This window comes from Acanthochromis polyacanthus, chromosome 7 (assembly GCF_021347895.1).
Source record: "Acanthochromis polyacanthus isolate Apoly-LR-REF ecotype Palm Island chromosome 7, KAUST_Apoly_ChrSc, whole genome shotgun sequence".
Taxonomy (NCBI): domain Eukaryota; kingdom Metazoa; phylum Chordata; class Actinopteri; family Pomacentridae; genus Acanthochromis; species Acanthochromis polyacanthus.
The window spans coordinates 11,343,132-11,365,654 of NC_067119.1; the positions used below are offsets into that span (position 1 = coordinate 11,343,132).

Sequence of the window (22,523 nt, forward strand, 5' to 3'; positions counted from 1 at the left end):
TTAGATTAGATCATTACTGCTTATACTGTATGTTTATAACCATAATACTTTGCATTTGTTCATAAAATTACCCAAATAAAGCCCAAAAAATTTTTTGGGAGGATCTGAGAAAGTGGTGCAACAAGCATTTGTTGAATTGACATGGAATGACTCCTTTACAATTACAAATTACTCAAACTAAAGTCCTTAGATTACCATTAAACACCAACCTCAAAGTAGTTCCTTGCATTTCACTCCACTGTCAGTCTCAATGAGCACTATCACAGCTCTGATCTGAAATACATAGCTGTTTAACTGAATAGAAATACAATATATAGCTGTGTAACTGGACTGACAGCAATGCAAAGGTCATGGCAAACAATTTCCATCATTTCTATTCTCAAATCATTCAGCGATCAGTTTTGCTCTCCATGAAACCACCTGCATCTGTTGGAAGACTTTCTCCAACTTGTCCCATGTGGATGTTGTAATCTAATGTTTACTGTCAGTCTAAAAATTCACCATTTTTATATAAAACAAAGGCTAAAACAAGTCATCACCCAAGGATGTTGTCATCTTTCCTGTGAATTATTTGATAAACTGATGAAATGTGAAATAATATCTGGCAATAACATCCGCAGTCTGTGTGATTAGTGTTTTTAGTATGCATAGGCTGCCACTGTTTTCACATTCCCGTTTCTTCCTCATTACTCCCACTTCTCTATACAATACTGATGACTGTGTAGTTTAAAAGACCATTTCTTCTCACATCAAATGGCAACAAAAAAGGAAAAAGTGAGAAGTTTCCAGTTATTCTTGTGGACAGGACTTAAACGCAGCAGCAGTTCAGCAGGCATGTGGTCAAAATTGGAAGCCTGACAATTGCTTTGTGTGTGATCAGTCATAGTCACTATTTGAAAACTGCATTTACGCACAATTTGAAAATAAATGATGTTGTTGATGGGGCTGGAATCCAAAGAGGAGCTTCATTATAAATGAACCCCTCATGAGTCCCCAAAAACTCCACAGCCATCTGTCAACAGAGGGGGGAAAACTTTTCTCCCATTCATCAGCCGGACGAGCGGATGGATAGAGGGATGAAAGTTGTGTCATCCCTGGCCAAGCCTTTCTCCATCCGCCCTCCAACCCCCTACGCAGAGATCTCAGCAGCAGCCACTGGCAACACTCGCCCAAGGTCACAGGGACAAAGTCAGGGGTAGAGGAAGAGGAAGCCAGTGAGAGTGTGTGTGCTGGTGGAAGAGAGGAGAGTGTGCAATGGGAGGTGTGTTCATACTAGCATGTTTGTGTTGTGAGGGGTTTAAGATAAGGTATAAAAGCGTGTGTGTGTGTGTGTGTGTGTGCGTACGTGTGACTGTGTTTGTACAAAGCGCAGGGGGACACGTAATAACTTCTACAACTCCTGCAGCTCTGTGTCTGTGTTTGCATGTGCCGGGAGAGAATGTGGAATAAAGATGGCCGCTGACTGTGCCACAGCTCAGCAGGCTGGGCAACATGACGATAACTAATCGCCTCTGAAACACTGCACTAATGAGCCAAACACAAACACACACACATTGAGCAGCTCGCACGTGTGCACACCTATCGTATGATCTTCAACACTGTGGTTCTTCAAAGTGCTTTATTCTCTGGAGGGTTACACAAAACGCAACCAAAACATAGGGTGCATTCCAACATCCACTCTGTCATACTATACCACAAGTCAGTACAAGATTTAGTATCTCCCAGTGATAAAAACTACCATGGCCTACTGCATCATGCATGCTTTTCTGGACATTCAGACCCACAATCCTCTGTGCAGTTACATCACATATGTCACAGCATCTTGCAAGAGTATAAACAACCTTGATTGGACAGATGATGACAGCTCATCTCGCACTGCAACGATTAAAGTTTGATTCACGATATTGTGACAGAAACGCATCGCAGTTGCAGGCACGCTACATTTAACTGCATGTGTTTTGTAAAGGTGTTTAAAAGAAAAAAAATAGAATGCAGCAAACATAGTCAAACATATGAAATTTTGTTGCACACGGGCAGATGGCACCACTCACAGAACATTATATACAGTATCTACGTTCAGAGCAGACTACAGTGTGTGCATATGTGTGTGTGTGCGTGTGTGTGTGTGTTGGCGATAGCGAGTGATCCATCAGGAACCCCGCAGCCACACAGAGGTCAAACCCATCAACCCCGGAGACCGTTGCCAGGACAATCCACACTTCAGCCAAGAACCAATCACAACAAGTCTTGCTACGCTCCGCAGCACACCATAGGTCATCCCCACACAGGACAGGATGGAGTTTAAAACTGACTAAGTTTCACTTCAAGCTCATAACTGACAGCGCTGCATCAGTCCCTTATGTTAAATTGCATTCATTATCACAGCACAACTGCACCTTTGGGAAGCTGTGAACTCGAAGCAATTTCTTTGTGCAAGATTGCATTGTGTGTACTTTTGCACAACCGGATCATCAGTAAATTGCCCAAAATTTCAATAACAAGTTAGAAACATTTATTCTCCCCCCCCCCTCTTTAACTTACAACCACTCCTCTTGTGTTTGTCTAAGCGGCTGCTTCCATGACATCCTATATAGCGTTTCCAACTTGTTCGACTCTTTTACCTTTGTGTCATCTCACCCTTTCCTCTTTCCTCTCCCCTCGCTCTCTCCCTCCCTCCCCCCTTTTCCTCCTCATTGCCTTTGGGTAAACATTTGTCAGTGTAACGCGAGTGTCTCAGGTAAAGATATGCAGATTAACTCTAACTCGTTTGCATAACGAGCTCTTATTTGCCAGTCTAATTACGGTGGCACGCCGAGGCCGTCCCAGAGCTGCCCTCAGGGTTCATTAGTGGGGTTCGTTAAGAGGTTTGTTAACTGGCAGCTAATCGCTTCCTCCCTCTTTAACAAATAGTGGAGTCTGAAAGTCCTGAAAAGACTCCCACTAAGCACACAGCGATTGTTGGTTTTTAAAAGAAGACACACAGATTCGGCGAGCATGCACGCTCGCACAAACACACAACCGTCCTCCCTGACACACACACGCACACGCACTCGCACTCGCACTCGCACTTGCACTCGCACTCAGCACTCGAGAGACAAAAGAGATCGTCGATTTATTGAAGACTTTTTCTTTTCACACTACAAATTTGTTCAAGAAAAAGAGAACAAACACACACTATGTAAACGGACTCATAATATGGTAATCCATGTTGCTAAAAGAGAAAAAACACACACACACACACAAAAGCAGCTCGAAGGTCACAAAGGCCTTGGTAGTAGACGATGGCCGTCAATGTATTGAAGAAATTCTTTAGCATACAACACACACACCTTCACAAAGCTCTATTATTTGCTCACCAATGACCTCAGTCAAGACATTCAATCTCACTTCCTTTCTTGATGAATAGATGAGACTTAAAGGCCACATTTCAACTTGAAAGCAAACTGTGGGGAAGTAGTTTCTCAGGTCAAAAGCTATTTCTTTATTCAAATAATCTAACTTTCAACACGAGGCTTAACATGCTGTACAGTACGACAAATCCACACTAAGTGATGCATTCACTGGCAGCATTTAGAACACAATTCAGTCCAGAAAACTAAGCTAAATGTGTCATAGTCACTTCATCTGACCTTTAATAAAACTCATGCTGTTCACACTCGGCTAAATCTTTGCAATATCTCTGCATGTAGGCCACGTCTTTATGTTTAGCATTATATAATTACAAACATGGTATTTATTTATCTTTCTGACAACTCTAGCCTGTTCCACAGGGAGTGTTCAGAATGCTGTTGCACTCCAATCCAGCTTTCTAAGAGAAGCAGAAATTTCCAGGAAAGGTTCAAGGAAAGGTTACCTACTCACAGTTTCCAATGTGATATTTCTATATTAGAATGCAAGCCAAAAAAAAAGAATCTTTCCTTATTATTTCATTTTGCTAATCCTAAAATACAAACCTGCATGCTACAAACTGCACTGGAAAAAGCCAGAGTTTTTAATTTTTTTTGCTTTTATTTACCAATTTATTTTACACTTTTGAAATACATCACAATATTTTTAAAATAGCACAAATTGAACGGGAGTTTACATGTCCAATGTGAGCATGTAACTGTAAATAACTAGAAGATTTTCATTTTTCTAAATACAATTTTTTTACATAAAAATACATTTGCCATTTCACCAAAAATATTATTATATAATTATTATTTTTATATAATGTAACATAACGTAACATAGCATAACATAATCCTAACAAAAATACTAGCCTTTATTTACAGTGTAGATTTGTGTACCTCTATTTTGAAACAACAAACACATTGTAATGAAAACATAATGCTGCAGAGAATGGGATCTTTTGCTAATCCGGGCAAGTCTCGAAACTACTCAAATTCATCCTGAATGTGTAAAAAAAAAAAGAATAAAATGCACAGTGACAGTATATCTAACTTGCTTTCTTACTATATTTGAGTTTGCAATATTATATCTGTTCTTACTGACCCGCAACACAATCAACACTGAGGTAGGAAAAGATCACAGTCTTGGATTAAAGTTGAAAAAGTTCTAGCAGAAAAGGTTGAACATTGAAGTTCTTTGAAGTCAGTCACTGTTATTTGTGATTGTCTAGTGCATCATTTTTATCTCTTTTTTTTTGCAGAGACAGAACTAATAGAAAAAGGTCAAATTTGTGGTTCAAGTTTTCTCCGCAGAGTCTGAACGAGACAGTTTGCGAGACTCCGTTGTAATCGCCGAGTATCGTCCCTTTCAGTGAGTCACTGTCTGCATTCACCAGTCTGTCACTCTGATCTACAACAGATGCAGCTTAAGTTGTTCATTTCTTAAGCTCAGTCTGGTGCCAAATTACACTGAAAGGCCAATGTTCTCTACAGTCATTTCCATGCTGCTTTTTTCAGCTACATCACTGGCTTCTTTTCTTTTTGCATCTCCAAGAACATGTTGCCAATTCTGTCAATCACAGGTAATGTAATAGCACTTTTAATATTTTTCTTCAGTTAGAAATAGTGTGAGGAATAGACGGAGCTCCACGTGGCAGATGAATGGCAGTTTAAAAAATAAAAAATAAAACAAAGGTCATTATTCAATTCAGACAGCTTCTTTCAACTAGTGTTTTCATACTATTACTAGGTGTTGAGTTTTGTCACTCTGGAGCCTCTCTCTGGCCTCTTAGCAGGCCTCAGGGATTGATGCCCAAAATCCTTACACCGTCTCCTTTGACAGGCCGAGCGCAGCCGAGTTGAGCATGTTAAACATTATGTAGATGGAGTCCCGAAGCCAGTGGGAGCTTTGTAAATAGTGGAAATCTCCACTGTAATGCTGGCCTTCAGGCAAAGTGCGCACCGACTGAAATGTTAAATGTCTTGCTGTCCCCAATGTGCACGCCCCACTTTTTCCCTCCATCACATATCTGTCCTTCATGCACCTTTGTTTTCCAAATCTGTTTATCTCATCCTTTTAGCCATTCTTCTTCTCATGGAGTGTAATTTGTTCGTTACCAGCCCTTTCCCTCTTCCTCCTTCACCTTATTTTTTCTGTTTTGCTCTCTCTCTCTCTCATCTCATTCCAATCTTCCTCTCTTCCCTCCGCCGCCCAAAGTCTCATTTCACACTGCTACTTTTTCATCCTCTTTTCATCTCTCCCTCTCACTCTCTCCGTCTCTTCATCCTATTTTTTCCACAGTGCCCAGATTGTGGCCTGGTCTGGCCTTTTAATGTCTCCCCCTGCTTCTCTCTCCTCTTAACCACTTCTATTCTTCTCCCTCTCTCTCTCTCTCCCGCTCTCTTTCAGACTGCAGCTAAAGCCATCAAGTGTTTGCAGCAGCTCTGAGCCAAGAAGTCCAGGCTTCTGAACTCCATATGTACAAGCACAAATCAGGCACAAATTAAAAACACCTGTGTATCTAAGCAAACTTATTTTCAGTTGTGTGCTCCAAACAGACACATCCAGCTCATTACAAAGTGAGTTACCATCCAAAGAGCAGCTCTTAGCACCTCTCATAGCAACGGTAAAATTCTCTGAGCCAAAAGGAATAGAAGAGGGAAGGACACACACACCAAAAACCTTTTCAGGTCAAGGATGATGTCATTCTTTGTTTAATTCTATCTTTGGATCCTGTTGTGCCTCACTGGCACCTCCTTCGCACCTCTTTATTGCACTCTCAGTTTGTTTTGCCAGGATGACGAAGGCTTCTAACTTTGGCAAAGTCTGTAAGTTCCAAGCCCTTCATGCCAAAACCACGGCTAACATGGTTTGAAAGACATGTTCTCCTTGTAAAACTGTCAAAATTATCAGAGCCATAAACTGCAAAAAGAGAAAGAATCTTCCAATTTCTGTCAAGCCTTGAATTCCCTTCTCATTGGATCAGAGAAACTATCAAATCAAAGCTTTGAATCATGAGATTTCATAAAAATAATCTTATTCTTATGAAAAATTCTCCCTAAGTAAGCCACTAGTTCGAGCCAAGTTATGCAAAAAAATTTTTAAAAAAAATCATCTAAGGATGAACTTCAGGCTGTGTTCACACAGAGCAAATAGCAGAAAAGTGTGGAAGCAAATTATAAATGTAAGTAGTAAAATATCAGTATGTAGTGTCTCCAGTTTTGGTTTCTCTCTTATTGGCATAACCTGTGAGAACCTGGCCAAGTGTTGACTCCAGGTTGTTGTTTTTTTGTTTGTTTTACTGGTGAATTAATCAAGGAAATTCAACTTTTTTTACAGTAGTGTATGGCACTGTAATTCTCTCATACTGGACAGAAAACATTTCTGAGTTGTGTTTATGTAGTTGTGCTGTTTCCATAGAGGTGCATGATTTTTAAATTGCACAGAGAAATGAGCTTAAAGTGAGTAAGAAGAAGTGATATGAGCAAAAAATAACGCTGAGAAACTGCTCAGAGTTCAGAGAGTGAATAGGCCTTATTCCGTGCAGTCGATACGCTCTTCCAAAGTTAAAGCATCTTCATGTTTTGATGTTCTGTTTAACGCTGATGATGACCTGAGGGGCAAAATTATGCAAACAGCATCAGGTCTGCATCGGTATTTTTTATCATATGCTTTACATATAATAAATAACACAACTTTGATTGTCCTTGATTAAGTCACAACTTTGATTGTCTTTGAATCGTCCCCAGCTGAGACAACTTGACAAGCACAAAACTTAACATTGCGACGAACAGACAACTACTGGAAACCAGCTACGGTCAGTCAGACACATAGTTGTCAGACAGTTTATGACATGTCTGTGTTTTTTTCTGGCATTTAGTTTACAGATACCGCAGAGCAGCAATAGTCTGACTTCCTGTGTCCGTGTTATTATTCTCTGAGTGACTTTTTATCGTTTACATCATTTTTGAAAGAGTCTCACATCGGCCTGAATGGAGGTTTATTTTAAATGACTGGTCATCTCCCTACTTTTGTTTATTTTTCTTCCAGTGGATTCAATCAGGAAAATGAGCTCCTGGCACAGTATAAAGGAAAGAATTTTTACATTCCATTCTAAGCCCAGAGCTGACAAGGCAGATTACAAGGCTACAAAGCACTGAAACCCAAAGAAAAATAAATGCATCATTCATCCATTGGATATAACTGGGAAAATGAATAAATAAGAGATTCATTTTCCATTTCCTTACTGTGAATATTTACAGACAAGGAAGTCAAAATAGTGCATTTTCAAATTTCATGAAGATGGCTGTTTAAAAAAAAGTGAAATAAGTTGACTTTGCTACTGCCACCATTCAGATAGTAAAGATGATTTATTGACTTTACAGTTTGCAATTAAATCTGTGAAACTATAGTTGCGTAATAATAATAAAAAACACTTAGATTGTTAATTTACAAAGTCAGAAAGAAGAAGAGTACATGGAGATGTGGTGTAATATGTGCAGTTTTGATTCACTTTCTTTATTTTCTTTTGTGTTCTTCTTGTTCTCCCAAGAAGAGAATGAACTGATTCTGAAAGTGTCAGTAATGTATTCATTAACAATGCTTTTGTTGCCAAAAATATTTAATGCATATGTTTATACATACATGTTTGATATGTATATGATCTGGGTCTAAAAAAGGAAAATGCGCATATGTGATTTCCATTTAATCAAAACCCCAATTTTACTGCACCAAAAGTGTTTCTGCTGCCCAAACCCACTACAGACGAAAGTCTGGATGGAAACCAGTCTCTGGTATGAGAGCCAAGTGCTACATAAACACACTATGATAAATCACAGATATAGATCTTGTTATTTATGTATATTAAATGCAATTAGTAGAAATACACCTGTCTCCCCAAAGGTAAGTTCATATGCAGCTGAACTGCATTCTCAAATATGTTTTGAAACATTATCCTCTGTCTCTTTTTTTTTTTTGCATCGTTTCCCTAATGCTGGTCCTATTTAGCCAATAAATCATGTACTAGATGAGACAAACTTATCACCATTAAATCCAGAAAATGGTGGAGTAGCTTCAAATATGATGTGAAAAGATGGAGTTTAATCCAAAGTTAGATATTTTCTAAAACCTAACCATGTATTTTTGGTGCCTAAGCCTAACCAAACCACCAGTGAAACTAAAAATGAGGTCTCCTGGGTGAATATCCTGTGCCAGATTTTTACCACCACCACTCTCCAATTTCCCAACATGGACTTTGTTACTCTTTAAAAGTGGGAACATTTCCTACAATGACATATTAATAGGATTTTTTTTTTTCCAAACTGTCGCTTAGACTGCAGTTTAGCTATATAGGAATGCAATTTCTAACAGGTGTAACAGGGTTTATGGGAACACAGTTTCTAGGAGATATCCATTGATCTGTGGTACTTCGCTGACAACATAGTTTGTGAATTTGGTGTTATTCATTGCACCCTGCACCATTTTACCATTTACGTCCCATTTTTCTACTGCCATGATAAGATGATCACAGTTTTCTATGCAGTTTTCCAGCGTGAGATCAGGTTTAAGGAGGACATGAGGCTGGCAAAAGTTTTGGAATCCCTCAACACCAAAGCTGAATGATATTTTCTCTTAGTGAAGCAGCCCAGGCCTAAGACTGCAATGGATTCAGTCCAAGTTGGTGGATAATCAAGCATGGCACCAAAAATGGCTCGACAATCTTAATTTGTGTCCATGGCTTTAGATCACTAAACTAATCCCTCCACTTTCGATCCATGTTGGGCTGTTATAGTTTTGATCAAATGGCTTGTGGACTGAATATTTGATTAGGAAGAGCAAACGAGAACAAGGAAACACTGGCTGTGAGATCTCATCAGGGCATTTCTGTAGCTGTCCTGGTCTTTTTTGCTCCACAACTTTTCTGAACACAGTAATCACCGCTTCCTCTTCAAATACAACTATCTGATTCAGAGCAAAGTTACACAACTACCAACACAACATACTGCACATGGTCTCGAGCGCACAAGCACACAGTTAAAGACGAGGCTTTTTGGTCTTTATGTCTCCCAAGGACAAGAGGAAAACGATAGACATTCTAATTGATTTCTGTGTGCGTCTAAAGTGAATGTCGCGCTCCACTAACACAATGCTCTGGCTTTCTCGCTTCTTTTTCTTTTCTTTTTTTTTTTTGTCCGCGTGTGGTTTCAGGTTTGAAATCAATTTGGCTTAGATGAAAATTTTCAATTTCATTAGCTTGATCAAATGGAGCACTGCTAACAGGCGACGGTAATAGAAAATCATTTAGGCCGAGCAGCTCACACACTCTCAAAGGACTGGTTAAGAGCTGCTCAGAGAGGGAGAGATAGAGTTGGAGAGGGAGGGAGGGTGGAGACAGGAGAGAGAAAAAAAAAAAAAGAGGGTGACACATGGGAAAATATTGACGGGATACAGGTAGAGGGAAAATAAGGAGGGGAAAAATATGAAAAAAGATGGGGGGGGGGAGAAATGGTGAGATGGTGTCTAAAACATGATAGCAGGAAATGGCGTGAGAAAGATAAGGTGGAGAGAAAAGGACAGAAAATGCAGTGTAAGAGGGAAAGTAGAGAAAGAAGAATGTGACAAAAGGGGAAGAGAAATCTGAGATAGGTGCAGAAAGAGACAGAAAGATGCAGAAAGATGACGTGTTAGAGTGATTGATGACCATATGGAAACGATTAAATGCGCAAAAATGTCAGCACGAAGCCCCGATAAGAAACAGAAGGCGAAAAAAAATGAGAAAAGTGCAGCAGAGAAATGTGACGCTTCCTCTTGTGTGTCTGCTAAGTACTGGCCCATTAAACCCCTATTACGGCTGCTCAGATGTTTGTCAGAAAAATAATGTTGTGATGAAACAACATAAATAAACTATTAGCCATCAAAAGACTCAGCAAAGGCAGCAGACCGCCAGCTAAATATTACCACTGTGATGAGGACAAACAAATTGGAAATCTGTCTGGGATTAATACAGGAGAGGGAGGCAGAGGCAAAGAAGAAATCTTTTTAATAAAAAAAGAATTGAGAGAATGCTCGAAGAACGAGTGATGGATTAACTGATTGGGAGGTAGAAGGAAATAAAAAGTAAAAATAGGCCAAACGTTTGCACTAATGCTTGTGTTTAGGTAACGTTTACCATTTCCAAACCCTCCTTCTTTGTTAAACGGAAATAAGGTATTGAAAGAAAATCAAGTATTTCAAGAGTACTCAAAATAATACCCAGCCTTGTATTTTTTTTTTAAATGGATGCAATTTAGATTAGTTTTTTTCAGTTTTGGGGGTTTCTTTGTTTGGTTTTGTGCAAATTGTACGCCAAAAAACAGATATAAAGGTCATACGCAAAAAGTGATTTGCTTTCAGTTTATTTTTCATGAAAAGGAAGCAATATGAAAAAAATCCTCCCTCACAGTAGATATGGAATTTCATATCAATTAGTATCACAATAGTAGCAAATTTTCTGCAAAAATCAACTGAAAATGGCTTGTGGATGTAATAAAAATGTATGTCTTTTCATGTTTGGCATGTCAAATACTTAAAAAAATAAAGAGAAAGAGATAAATGGTATGGCAAAATGTCTAATTTTACATAACTAATATCTATGATAATGCATATGTGCTGTCATTGCATCTGATGTGTGAGCAAATTTCAAGGAGATTCATAAGGTGAAAATGGTAATATTTTACACACATTTTAGAGATACTGTATATGAAAAGCAACACAATTTTTTTTAAATTATCTCAGCTTTGGGTACACACAAGTTTGTGTTGTAGGACTATATATAAAAGATGGAATGTACTGATTTCTGGAGAACTGTTTTGTACATTCAAGTCTGAAATTTCATGATGTCGGTCTTCTGAAACCATTGCGATAGATGAAAATGACAGAACTAAAAGACACTGCACATGATGATGTATAAGCTATCTGTCCATCGCCCAAACCGTACCCTGCTTTATCATCTGCATAAGCTGAAAAGGGACTATTTATCATTTGCAAAATGAACATCATGCTGTATTCAAAAGATCTTCAAACTAGCAATTGAGACCATAAATTGATTAACAAACTGTTTTTTTTTTAACAAACTGTTTATGGCTTCTTTTTGTAACCAAAGGAGTCGCCCCCTGCTGGCTGTGAGAAGGAGTGCCGTTTTAAGACACTTCATTTTTTAGATCTTGAGGTTGCGTCTGAGTTTTATATTCAGCTTATGGGATATATGTAGAATTTATATCTGGTACCTAATGCATTTAGATCTCTGCTCAGTATACCTGTGATTTCAGCTCATAAATTCAAAACATATCCTGTCCAGCTACTCCTACTCATTATACTTCCACTTTCAAATTTCACATCTTTAAACACGCGCGCACACACACGCATTACCACACATCATACAACAAATTACATTCAATCAAAATTCAATGAGAGAAATGAAAGTTAATGTTAGTCCATTGTTCGTTTCCTCCGAGTCTTTGTGTCCCGGTGATAATGATCAGCCAGTCTCTCACACACACATGCAGACGTTCGCACACACAGAGTGCAGCTAATCAGCCAAGTGAAGCTAATGCAGGGGGAAATGTGTTGCTGATTAGCTCAACCTTAAACCCCAAGACATGACTTCTAGACCCACCCTGGCTGCCACACACACGAACAGATGTACACACACGGGCACGCACGCACAAAATTAGTCCAGCTATTCATTCTAATCTGAGGGAAAATGACTTGCTCATTAGCAAGACCCTTAAACCTCTCGACAGGCCTTTGAAAGCCATGCCGTCTCATGGTCACAGAGCATACACAGAAAGTGCTGGCTCGCGCAGACACAGGCTCATGCTAAAGAAGTCGGACTATTCACAACTATTCCGACTAATCAGTTGACTTTCAGCTTGTAGATTCTATTCATAGCAAAAACAAAATGAAAACAGCAGAGCAGAATATACTAATGAGGGTGGATGGATCAGACATCTAAAATTAGCAAAAAGTGCCAAAAAACATAAGCAAAACAGGTGAATAACACAGAGTGAGGATGTACAATATCAGTGCAGAAGCTTCAAAATACAGAATAAACACACTCTTTCAATGTACTTTCCTTAAATGGACCCTGGATGATAAGATTCTCTCTTTATCTCAGTAGTCACACTAAACCTCAACCTTTCTCCAAATCCTGAGTCGAACTTTAAAGGCCAGAGTGTTTCTTTTTAAATCCTCTAACAGTATCTAAACACTCCTGATGTTGGGATTAAGGGGTTTGAAAATGACAATCTGGCAATGGAAAGCCCTTTCTATCTTTCTTTTACTTTTGTTCCATTTTTACAAAACTTCTTCCATCACTTTTGTCTCTGAAAACAACCATCCAAAACTCCTGATGTTTTGTATGAGTGATGGCGCTAAAACCATCAGGGCCGGGTCAAGCTGGAAAATATCCAGTTTGGACCAAATGTTGTCCAACCCCACCGGAAGGCAAAAAGTGCTTATAACTGTTCCAAACGCTGAAAGCAGGAGTGGAAATCTGGCCGTCACATTGCAGACGGAGGCGAGGCCGGTATCATTTAAACATGGGGAAAGCAGCTGTTTTTTCAGACAGCCTCTTCTGGAGGGCTTTCGCTGTTTTGTATTTGGTTGTCAACTGGCAGAAAAAGTTGCGTAAACAAGAACAGAGAGCGCAACCTTGGCTCTTCTCTCAGCACTGCACAGCTGGCCAGTCACCGAATTAAGTTGGAGAAATGGTTGGCTACAGACCAACCTGATCTGAAATCAGAAAGTTGTGTTGAGAAGAAAGTTTCAGACGCTATTCAACCATCCAAAGTGCAGAAAAGAAAGGGTTCTGGAAATAGTGGGACACAAGGTATATAAGGTGTGATCGCAAATTTCTAAGACTGTGCTCGTAAAAATCAAACGGCTGATTTAAATTTGGCCACCACTCCTATATAGTCCTTATAGAGCGATGCAGCACTTACAGCTAAGCTCCCTGTAACATTCCCTGGAAGTCCTATTATGCAAACATGTCAAGCATCATCTGCAACGAGCACTGAATCACTGAAACTGTGTCAAAATGGCAACACTTCAACTTGAATTTCATTTCAGGGAAGAGGACACCGGGAGCCAAATCTAGTGAATGGGACAGGTGGGGAGCAACAATTGTGTTGGTTTGGCAAAAAAAATCTGCATATGATCACCGCACTGTGACCAGGGATATGGCACCACATCTCCGGTCATTTACTCTAAATATCCTCCCTCAGACACCTCAGAATCTTTTAGTAGAACTTTGCCTTGACAAGCCGACTCAGAGGGATTAATTCCTGGTGCACAGTCACATCAACATTGAAGAAAATGAGCATGCTCCTGGTACGCTTCTGACCTGATGTACCTTGTTTGGTTTTGTGACTGTGAAAACTGTTGTTTCTTCTTTGTGGTAGCCGCAGACCCACCTCTCGTCACCAGTGACGTGCTCCTGACTGACACAGAATTCGATGCTTTCCTCTGTGCAGCAGCTTAAGTCAAATGAGAAATCGCAAATGCACACCTACCAGTTGCCACAAAGTCATGGCTCACACAGATCCTGCTGCTGACAGTCACACGGCATCCTGAATCGTAACAGTTAGTTCTTGCACGTCGCAACTGTAAAGCACTGAGAACAGTCCCAGGATTTTTAATAAACCTTGACAGATCACACAACTTACTTTGTTTCACGCAAATTCTACGTTCAGTTCTATCTAAATAAGTATTACTGGCCACACATAGTAAAACATCCACTGTCTAAAAGTCCACAAATCACTTTAAATCTCACGGACTTATCGTACACAAAAGCACAAAGCACTTGCACTCTGCTCCAGACTGAATTTAAGCAGGTTTGAAGACCCCCTCTTGGCTCCATTAAAGATTACATGATTAAAAATGAGCCAGAACTATGGTCTTCACCAGTCTCAGTGTCTAACAACATTGACTGCTCATTCGCATTCATATACTAGCAAATCAAACAGTCATTTCTGCTACTGACTCTTAATTATACTCAGGCTCCAAAGGACTTGTAATGCCTCCAAAGATAAAGAGCAGAGCTGAATATACCACGAAAGAGATTAACCTGTGGGCTTTCTAATGCTATAGAATCGTCTAATAATAGTAATAATACAATGAATGAAATGATAAGTGAGCAAAGAATTCCCCCTTGAGCCATGACATCATACACTAATTAGCATTCGTAGCATTATTGTTCCCTTTACAATAGTAATAATAATAATAATAATGTTGTGAGTTATTGCGGAAAGAGGACATTATTTTTGACTTCATATTCAAGGCCCTTTTACTTTGAACAGCAATATTGTGATATATAATTACACTCTAGCTCTCTGACAACACATTCTTCTGCTGCATCTACCATGCATACATCAGTGAGAGGAGAAAAAAAACTGCTTTAATGTTTGCATGCCAGGTCCGTGTGCATGAGCGAGTAAATATATCCACTCCTCCAGCAAACAGTATCCTCCTAGATGAGTTTACTGATATAGAAGAAGTGACAGAGGATGAATACACTCTCAAGGGAAGATAAAATCTCACTCTGCCTCTATGTGACTGTCTTCAATCTCTGCGTCTCTGTCGCTTCCCCTTCCTCTGAGTGATGACAAGAAGTGTCGGTCGCCGTATGACGATGAGTGCCAATTCTGCTACTTATCATCGACTTTTAATTAAACACTCTACATTTTGGGGGTGCTTTTTGTGTGTCTGAGGATGCAAACAGTCTCTTGACCGATCAATCAGCAAACTAATGCTTTCCGTTGAGGCTTTTCTGCTAAATAAATGGCAACAGAATAGAGTTCAAGATGGGAAAGGGCAATAGATGTCAGCTTAAAGACCGCTGTATGTGCGTATATGCTTAAACTGCTGGTGTTTTCTTTTCACGCTGGAAAAATGACAAGATGAACTACCCTCAAACCTGCCAGCTGGCACAAATCTATTGTTTTAGTGCGCTGTTGGACATTATTGGCTCACTGAAATGGAAGATATATTCACAACTGATAAAGGCTGAAGAAAAAAATTGTTGTGACACGGCTCTGCTGACAACTCAGGACGCAAAACAATGAACAAATAAAACCTTGGAAAGCACATTTACGGGTTATGTGTAATGCTTTGTCTATTTTTTCAAGATTACTGTTGGGTTCTATTAGTTTTCATAAAAAGCTGCTTGATTCCTGTATACTGGCTGTCTAAAAAGTAAAATAAAGTTTGACTAAAGCCGCACCGATCAATCAATTAGTTGTACATTTTTAAATTAATCAGAAAACAGCTAGCTTGAGGATTTTTTCATGAAATGAAAGTCAAAAATACTATGACTTCAGCTGTTAAAATTGGAATATTTTACTCCTCTGTGACAGTAAACTGAATATCCATGTGTTGTGGGGGCAGGGCCGGCCGCTGGCATAAACACTCTATGCCGTTGTTTATAGCCACATCCACTCGAGGGGGCCACACCACAATAAGTGTGTGATTTGCATTTTGTCCCTGTCTAGGATACATTTTTAAAAAAATAAATATTTGCTGTTAATCATGTGCATGTGTGTTTTAACCCAATTACAAGCTGTGCACGTGATTTGGTAGTTGCCCTGTGCATGTTTTGGGGCCACAAAAAAAATCTTGCTTAGGGCCACCAAAGTTCTAGGGCCGGCCCTGTGTGGGGGAAAAAAAAGAAATTCAAGGGCTTTGTTTAGAGCTTTGGGAAACACTGACAGGAAACTTTCACAATTTTCTGACATATTATAGACTAAAAAGCAAACTGAAAAAAATCAAGAAAATAATCACCAGATTAATCAACAGCGAAACCAATCATCAGCGGCAGCCCTACCTGTGACACACTGAAGATTGTCTGCACATTTTCAACATTCACATTTCTACACCTGCCCAATTTACTGACAGTCCTGCTACTAGTTTCCACGAAGCATTCATCCGTGCAGCACTATGAATTGCTCCAATCTGCACTGAAGCCGCTGTACAAATGAAGTTCAACTGATTGGTTCAATAGTTTTCAAAGAGGGGAGAGTTTTTCTAGTCCACTTTCCCAACAGGTGACCTTGCATTCACACCGAAACATACAAGATACACGGAAATCAATACCGGAAAAAGTGAAACTTTCATGACTGGAGGATAAAGAAAAAAAAAAACGAGGCATAGAGTGATGAGTGTCTCATGTCCATTCCTTCCACTACACTCACTTTTGGTTTTTCGGTGTCTCTGTGACCTTCTCTGCTGCATCTCTCGCTGCTCTGCCCTCTCACCGTCACCATGACAAAAAGCCTCTGTGAGTGTGTGCACATGCGTGTGAAAAACCAAAAGAAAAAGGCATGATTTTCTAACGTGTAGTTTGGCTGCCTCACACACACATCTCGCTCTTCCCTGCCCCTCTCCACCACATCATCCCGCTCTTGCATTCATGAGTAAATGTTAAAAGTTCACATTTTCCATCTCTGAAAATGTCCCTTGTCCAATTCTTCTCTTACTTATTTTTCAGAGAATAAGCAGCCTCTGTGCATTTGAATGTGCTGCATGTGTGTGCGTCTGCAAGTGTGTGCTTCAATGAGTCAGTGAGTGAGTGAATGAAACCAACAATGAGACACAAAGAAAGCAGGAAGAACAGAGAGAGAGAGAGCAGCATATAGAAAGGACGGGGTGAGAGACTACCACTGTGTGTGGGTGTATGTGTCCGTGATTTTGTGTCAGTAATTATTAATGCTCTGTATTGCATGAGTAATGGTGCATGGTGCTGACATTCTGCTACAGGTTAACGGCGTAGTGCAAAACGCACTCGAGCACACAGGCGGAGACGCACACAGGCCAACACACATACATTCAGGCCTCGACACATGAGGTCGACTCTCTGCCACACGCCTGTTCCGGAGAGCTGAAAAGGTGCAGCTTGCTGTCATCTGGCAAAGTCAACACACACATTTAACATAGAAAGCATTTTCTAAAAAAAAAAAAAAGGGGGGAACCTCCATGTTGAAATGAGCTAAAGAAATTACTCAAATGCTCAGACAACTAGAAGCAGGCATTTCCCCAGAAGATGCTTTGTTATTCTATATAATATACGATAGTGTGCTTTATTCGTACATATATTACTTGTAGATCTCCAAGGACACACAGATATTGATATTTGAGTATATTAAAAGATCCAGAAAGTGTATACATCATTCCAGGAAACACTCACTTAAACTATTTTTCTTACATAAGGAGCTCTTATTTGTTTTTTCTTTAACAAACTGTAGAGAGGTTGACATTTTACAGCTGAAAAAGAAACTTGCCAGTCCTCTCCTGTGAACAAACTGTACATCTGTATCTTTGGCATTCCTATATTGTGACTTACTTATTCCAAATTGCACTGTCTGATACGTGATGCTTGCAATAAATCAATAAGAGCTGAAACGTCAATCAGCACGCTAAGAGTTGATACAGTATAGTCAAATGATAAGTGCGTATAAAGTGTATGGAGTTACATCTGCCACTGCTGCAGGATGAGTACGCAAAAGAAGCAAGGACCATATTTTGATACTGAGCATTACAGATTGATGCTGGTATTAAAAGTGGATCTTCTTTGCTCAACTCGACCAAAAAAAAAAGGAGAACTTTTGAAAAACCATAAGACACTTTAGTCAAACCATACACAAGCATTAATAGCTTTTGCACCTGAATCGTCTAAACTGCAAATACCCCACACATTTGATCGGAGGACTGTCTATAGGGAATTCCTCGCCGCCTACCACAGATATCCTGCCGAGATTACAGAACCCAGCGGTGACCTCCTGTGACTATTCAGCCTCTGAATCTTTAAGACCACACTAACAGTTTGCCTCTGAACAGGCGTCTCTCTGATGCCTGGCTTTTGAACAAACCCACAATGACATCCTGGAGACGACCTGGATGATGAAATAACGGAATGATGCAATTACACTGAAACTGAGTGACATGAAAATACAAAATGCCACTCAGGCTCGTGAGAGTGACACAAATACGCGAAAGGAGGATAAAAAGTCCAATAAATGACTCTTATTAGAGCTGTTGTGACATGTGGTGCTTATAACCAACAAAAAAGAAGAAACAACAGAGTGGAAAAATGTTTTTAAAAGTGCTGTTTTCTGTGGTTTGGAGTCAAATACGGGGGTGGAAAATCCTTAAGTAGCGATGACAGCTACAGTATGACAGCACACAAATGCAGGTGACTAAGAGGCCTCTGTGACTAATCGAAAGCACAGACATACACCTACTGTAAATGCACCAACAAACGAACAAATGCACTTGCAGGATGTGCTGGATCTCTCAGTGCACAACAGGAAAAGTGATTGAAAGAGGGGGAGATGGAGAAAGAGGATGGTTGGTGTTTTGGTTTTTTAAACAGCCTGAGGTGGCCATTACACCGTTAGAGCCAGAGTTCCCCAGTGTCCAATAAAAACTGTTTAACCTCAGCCAAGTTGGAATGGACCGTCCCTGCATGGGGGTGTGTGAGAGCGAAAGCGAGACTGAGAGGAGAACTAGAAAAGACAGCTACTACTGGCCATCCTCGTCACCAAGGGAGCTACTAAACATGCATTCAAAGAGCAATGTGCACTGTCAGACACAAGGTACAGACAGTCCCTGGACAGGAGGAAACATTCACTATTTTGTATTTCATCCGGAAAAAAAAACAGCAGATAAGAGGGCAGAAGGTTACAGGAGGGACTGAGAGAGGGAGTGTTTGGACGGTTTCAGCGTTTACTCGGGCATTTCTTGCAGGCCACAGCTGTTTTCCGGCGCGTCACCCCGACTCGCCGTCTCCGTCGTGCGCCGCGACCACGAACCACCACCGCCGCGCTCTGGAGCGCACAACGCAGCGACTGTTAACTGCTCAGTGGGCCGTCAGTGATCGGGAGCTGATTAAAAAACACATACACAGAGAGAGAGAGAGGCCCTGCAACCGCGCGCACAGACAGGAGACACTCACGGGGGAATGTGATAGTAATGCCGAAGGGCTGCCATTTGTGTGGAAAACGGAGGCGGAACAAACGCGCTCGGAGCGCTTCAAAAGGCATCACCAAAATATCCGTCAGCCTCCTTTATCTTACGCCGCTTCTTCGGGGTCTTTTTTCTCTCCTTGGAGTAAGTGGGTGGCGGTGGTGTTACCCGACCTGAATTCTGAGTGTCTCAGCCCTGTTTTTAGTGCTCTTGGTCAGGAATGTGCACATTCAACAATCTAATGTAGCTCCAATTAAACTCGTATGACCGGTTAATCTGTGTTTTTTTTAATAATTCGTCAGATCATTACTGAAGTATTTTGAAGAATTCTCCAAAGAAATCAGATCTTCTCTTACCCAGATAATGGAGAGATTTTGACCTCTGTCCTCTTTTTGAGCAGTTTTGAGCCAAACGACTGAGGCAATTACGCATCTTTTAGCCTCAGTTTACCAACACTCAAGTCAATTTTACAAGCGACTGGACAGATGACCTTCCCTGGATTTAAAGAACCCCACATTATTAAGAAAATCCTTCAGATCACCTCTTACAGGGGATCTCTAAACCTGATTCCAAAAGCGCGTATGAGGCTAATTCTGGAAACATCCGTCTGTCTATCCCCTTTGCGCTCATTTTAAAAAATTAAAAAGTGAACATTCTTGTGGGAAACACTCTGCCATCAGCTCTCTGGTTCTCTTAAAGACCTCAAACTGGCACACGAGCAAGTCAGCCTCCGACTAGCCGGGCTTCGCGTGTCTCAGATGGCACCGGTTAGGACGCATCTGTCATTTGATGCTTCGGCTCAGTCGGTCGCTTATTATTCCACACACATACACGCGGATACAAGAGGTGTCAAGGTGATTATTGGATATTCCATCACTATTTGGATTTGTTTTATGAAGTAAGAAACTTATTTCGTTTCGATTTCCAGAGCAGAGTGCTGAAATGCTGGCAGAACCTCCGGTCGTTGATCACCATATGTCAAAAGGAAGCTCTCCAAATGTAATGTCACTTCTTGTAACTTGCACCAGTCTCACACTTTGTAGTGATGAATGCTGCGTTTTGTTTTTCTCTTGCAGAATGGAGAACTAAGTTTTGGTGTCTAACACCTCTCCAAAGCGCACCAACGCACCAAATCCAACCAAGGAAACATTTATACACTCATAATTCATGTAACGCAAAGATACTCCAATGCGTACTGCAAAAGTTGCCAGTTTCTCCTCAACATTTCGCAGTGAAAAGAGGATAAAACTGAGAGGAAAATGCGTTGAAAAGGAGAATGAATGCATCTGATGTTTCGGATTTCCAGCCCACAACAATAAAACGCCAGCATCCGAGGCTGGCAACAAGTTTTCCGCCTGCACTTGCATCTCTTACCTTTCCACAGGAAAAGAAGCAGCGTCTTCCAGAGGAGCCATCCCACCGGCGCGCCCCCTCTTCTCCCGACCGTCTCCATCCCTCCAGTCGGTTAAAAAAAAACACCTCCGGGACTGTTCAGAAATCGGACTAAAAAGGGGATCTTTAATTTTTTAAAATATCTTTCCTCTTCTTCCCCCAGACAGATCACTATCGCATTCGTGCCATCAATAACCTCATTTTGACCAAACTGCGCTCCTGCTGCGCTTGACCGAAGACACCAAGCAGATGAGGTTTAGGAGTAAACTATAAATCCTTTCTGGAGTCAGTAATTTAAAAAGAAAAAGAGCGAAACCCCCGATGGGCAATTCCGGTGCAGGCTGGCTTCTGTTTTTAAATCCTCCTTTCTCCCGAAGGAACTCTCTGCCGTGTCTCTCCTTGAAGCCAAAAGCGATGAATGAACCCGTGTTTCCCCGTTTTTCTCCAACCGGTGCGCTCCGCTGCGTTATTTATCCAAACGGGACGGTTAAAGCCGAGGAAGCCTCACTGTCTCTGTCCTTTCCTTCTTTCCAAAGTTGAAACAAATCATCAGTCACAAGAACTTCTCTCTCCATCCACAAAGGGATTAAAAAGTCCACTTCATGCGCGATTTGGAGACGGGGGGGGAAAGCCAACAAAACTCTGTCACTTAAGGCGCGAGTGTTTAATAAAATCCAAAATTCCTGCTCGACCCGGCAGCAGCTCCGCGTCCGCTCTCCTTTTTTTTCAACCTTCTTATCCTTCCCTCTCTGGTCTATCATCCGACTGTCCTCCTCTTTGCTGTTTCGGCGCGTCTGAGCTCAACTTGAGAGTCTGTGTACACTCGTTCGCGGGATGGAGGGAGGAGGAGAGGTGAGGACAGAAGAGGAGGTCTGACGCTTCCACCAGCCGGCAGAAGAGGAGGAGGAGGAGGAGGAGGAGGAGGGCCAGAGGAGGGTGAGGGTGCGGGATGAGGGGCGGGATTTGGGGGATTTGAGTGGCATTTAAGCAACCAATGGAGTGTATAGGACTTTATTTAGATATTTCCCTCTCATTTTTTCTTTTTATAGCTTTAAGATTTCTTTAGGGCCTGCTTGTTTCACTTTTGATTAGGCTCATTGCTCATTATGGGGGAAAGGAACCAAACAGAGCCTAAAGAAATGACTCCTAGATGTATATATTTTTAAAATAAACCACTAAAATGCGCCCAAAAAAGAGGCAATAACTAGAAAACAAAACACTATATATCATTCTAGGAAACAGGGTGAAGGAATGTTGCAGTCTTCCAGAGCTTCAGATAAAGAAAAAAAAGTTTAAACTAAGACTATATCCCATAAGAAGAGGCCTACTTCTTCTTCTCTGTGCTGCTGGTGTCGGCGGCGCGTGTACGTGCGCGCCCACGTGTTGTTTATCTTTTCAAAGCCTCTCTCTGCATTATTCATACAAAGACACACGCTACACCTGTTCTCTCTGTAATCGATAGATGCCAACTTGGAACGGGCACGCGCTCACACGCGCACACACACACACACACACACACACACAGTGACGTGACAGCTTGTACAAATGTGATCCACCAAGCACCTTGCAATAAAGCTCATTCACTTTGTATCGATGGGCCTGCATGCATGCGCGTGTGTGTTTATGCGTGTGTTTGTGAGCGTGTGTTGGGGGGGGGGGGTCGCTTTAACCAATCAGAAGAGAGAGAGGGAACATTAAGGTCTTCTTTAAGTCCGAGAGCATATTTCATAGGGTAGCACGCCTGC

At 41.0% G+C, this 22,523-nt stretch overlaps 1 protein-coding gene across 1 annotated transcript in view; it reads right to left on the reverse strand.

Annotated features, from left to right (window-relative positions):
* si:dkey-215k6.1 (transmembrane protein 132C) overlaps positions 1-21,678 on the reverse strand; it is a 297,116-nt gene extending 275,438 nt beyond the window's left edge. Inside the window, exon 1 of the mRNA XM_022191477.2 lies at positions 20,761-21,678. Coding sequence (XP_022047169.1) covers positions 20,761-20,839 — 79 coding nt within the window. The 5' untranslated portion in view covers positions 20,840-21,678. The remainder of the gene's footprint in view (positions 1-20,760) is intronic.
* Between the last annotated feature and the right edge of the window lie 845 nt (positions 21,679-22,523).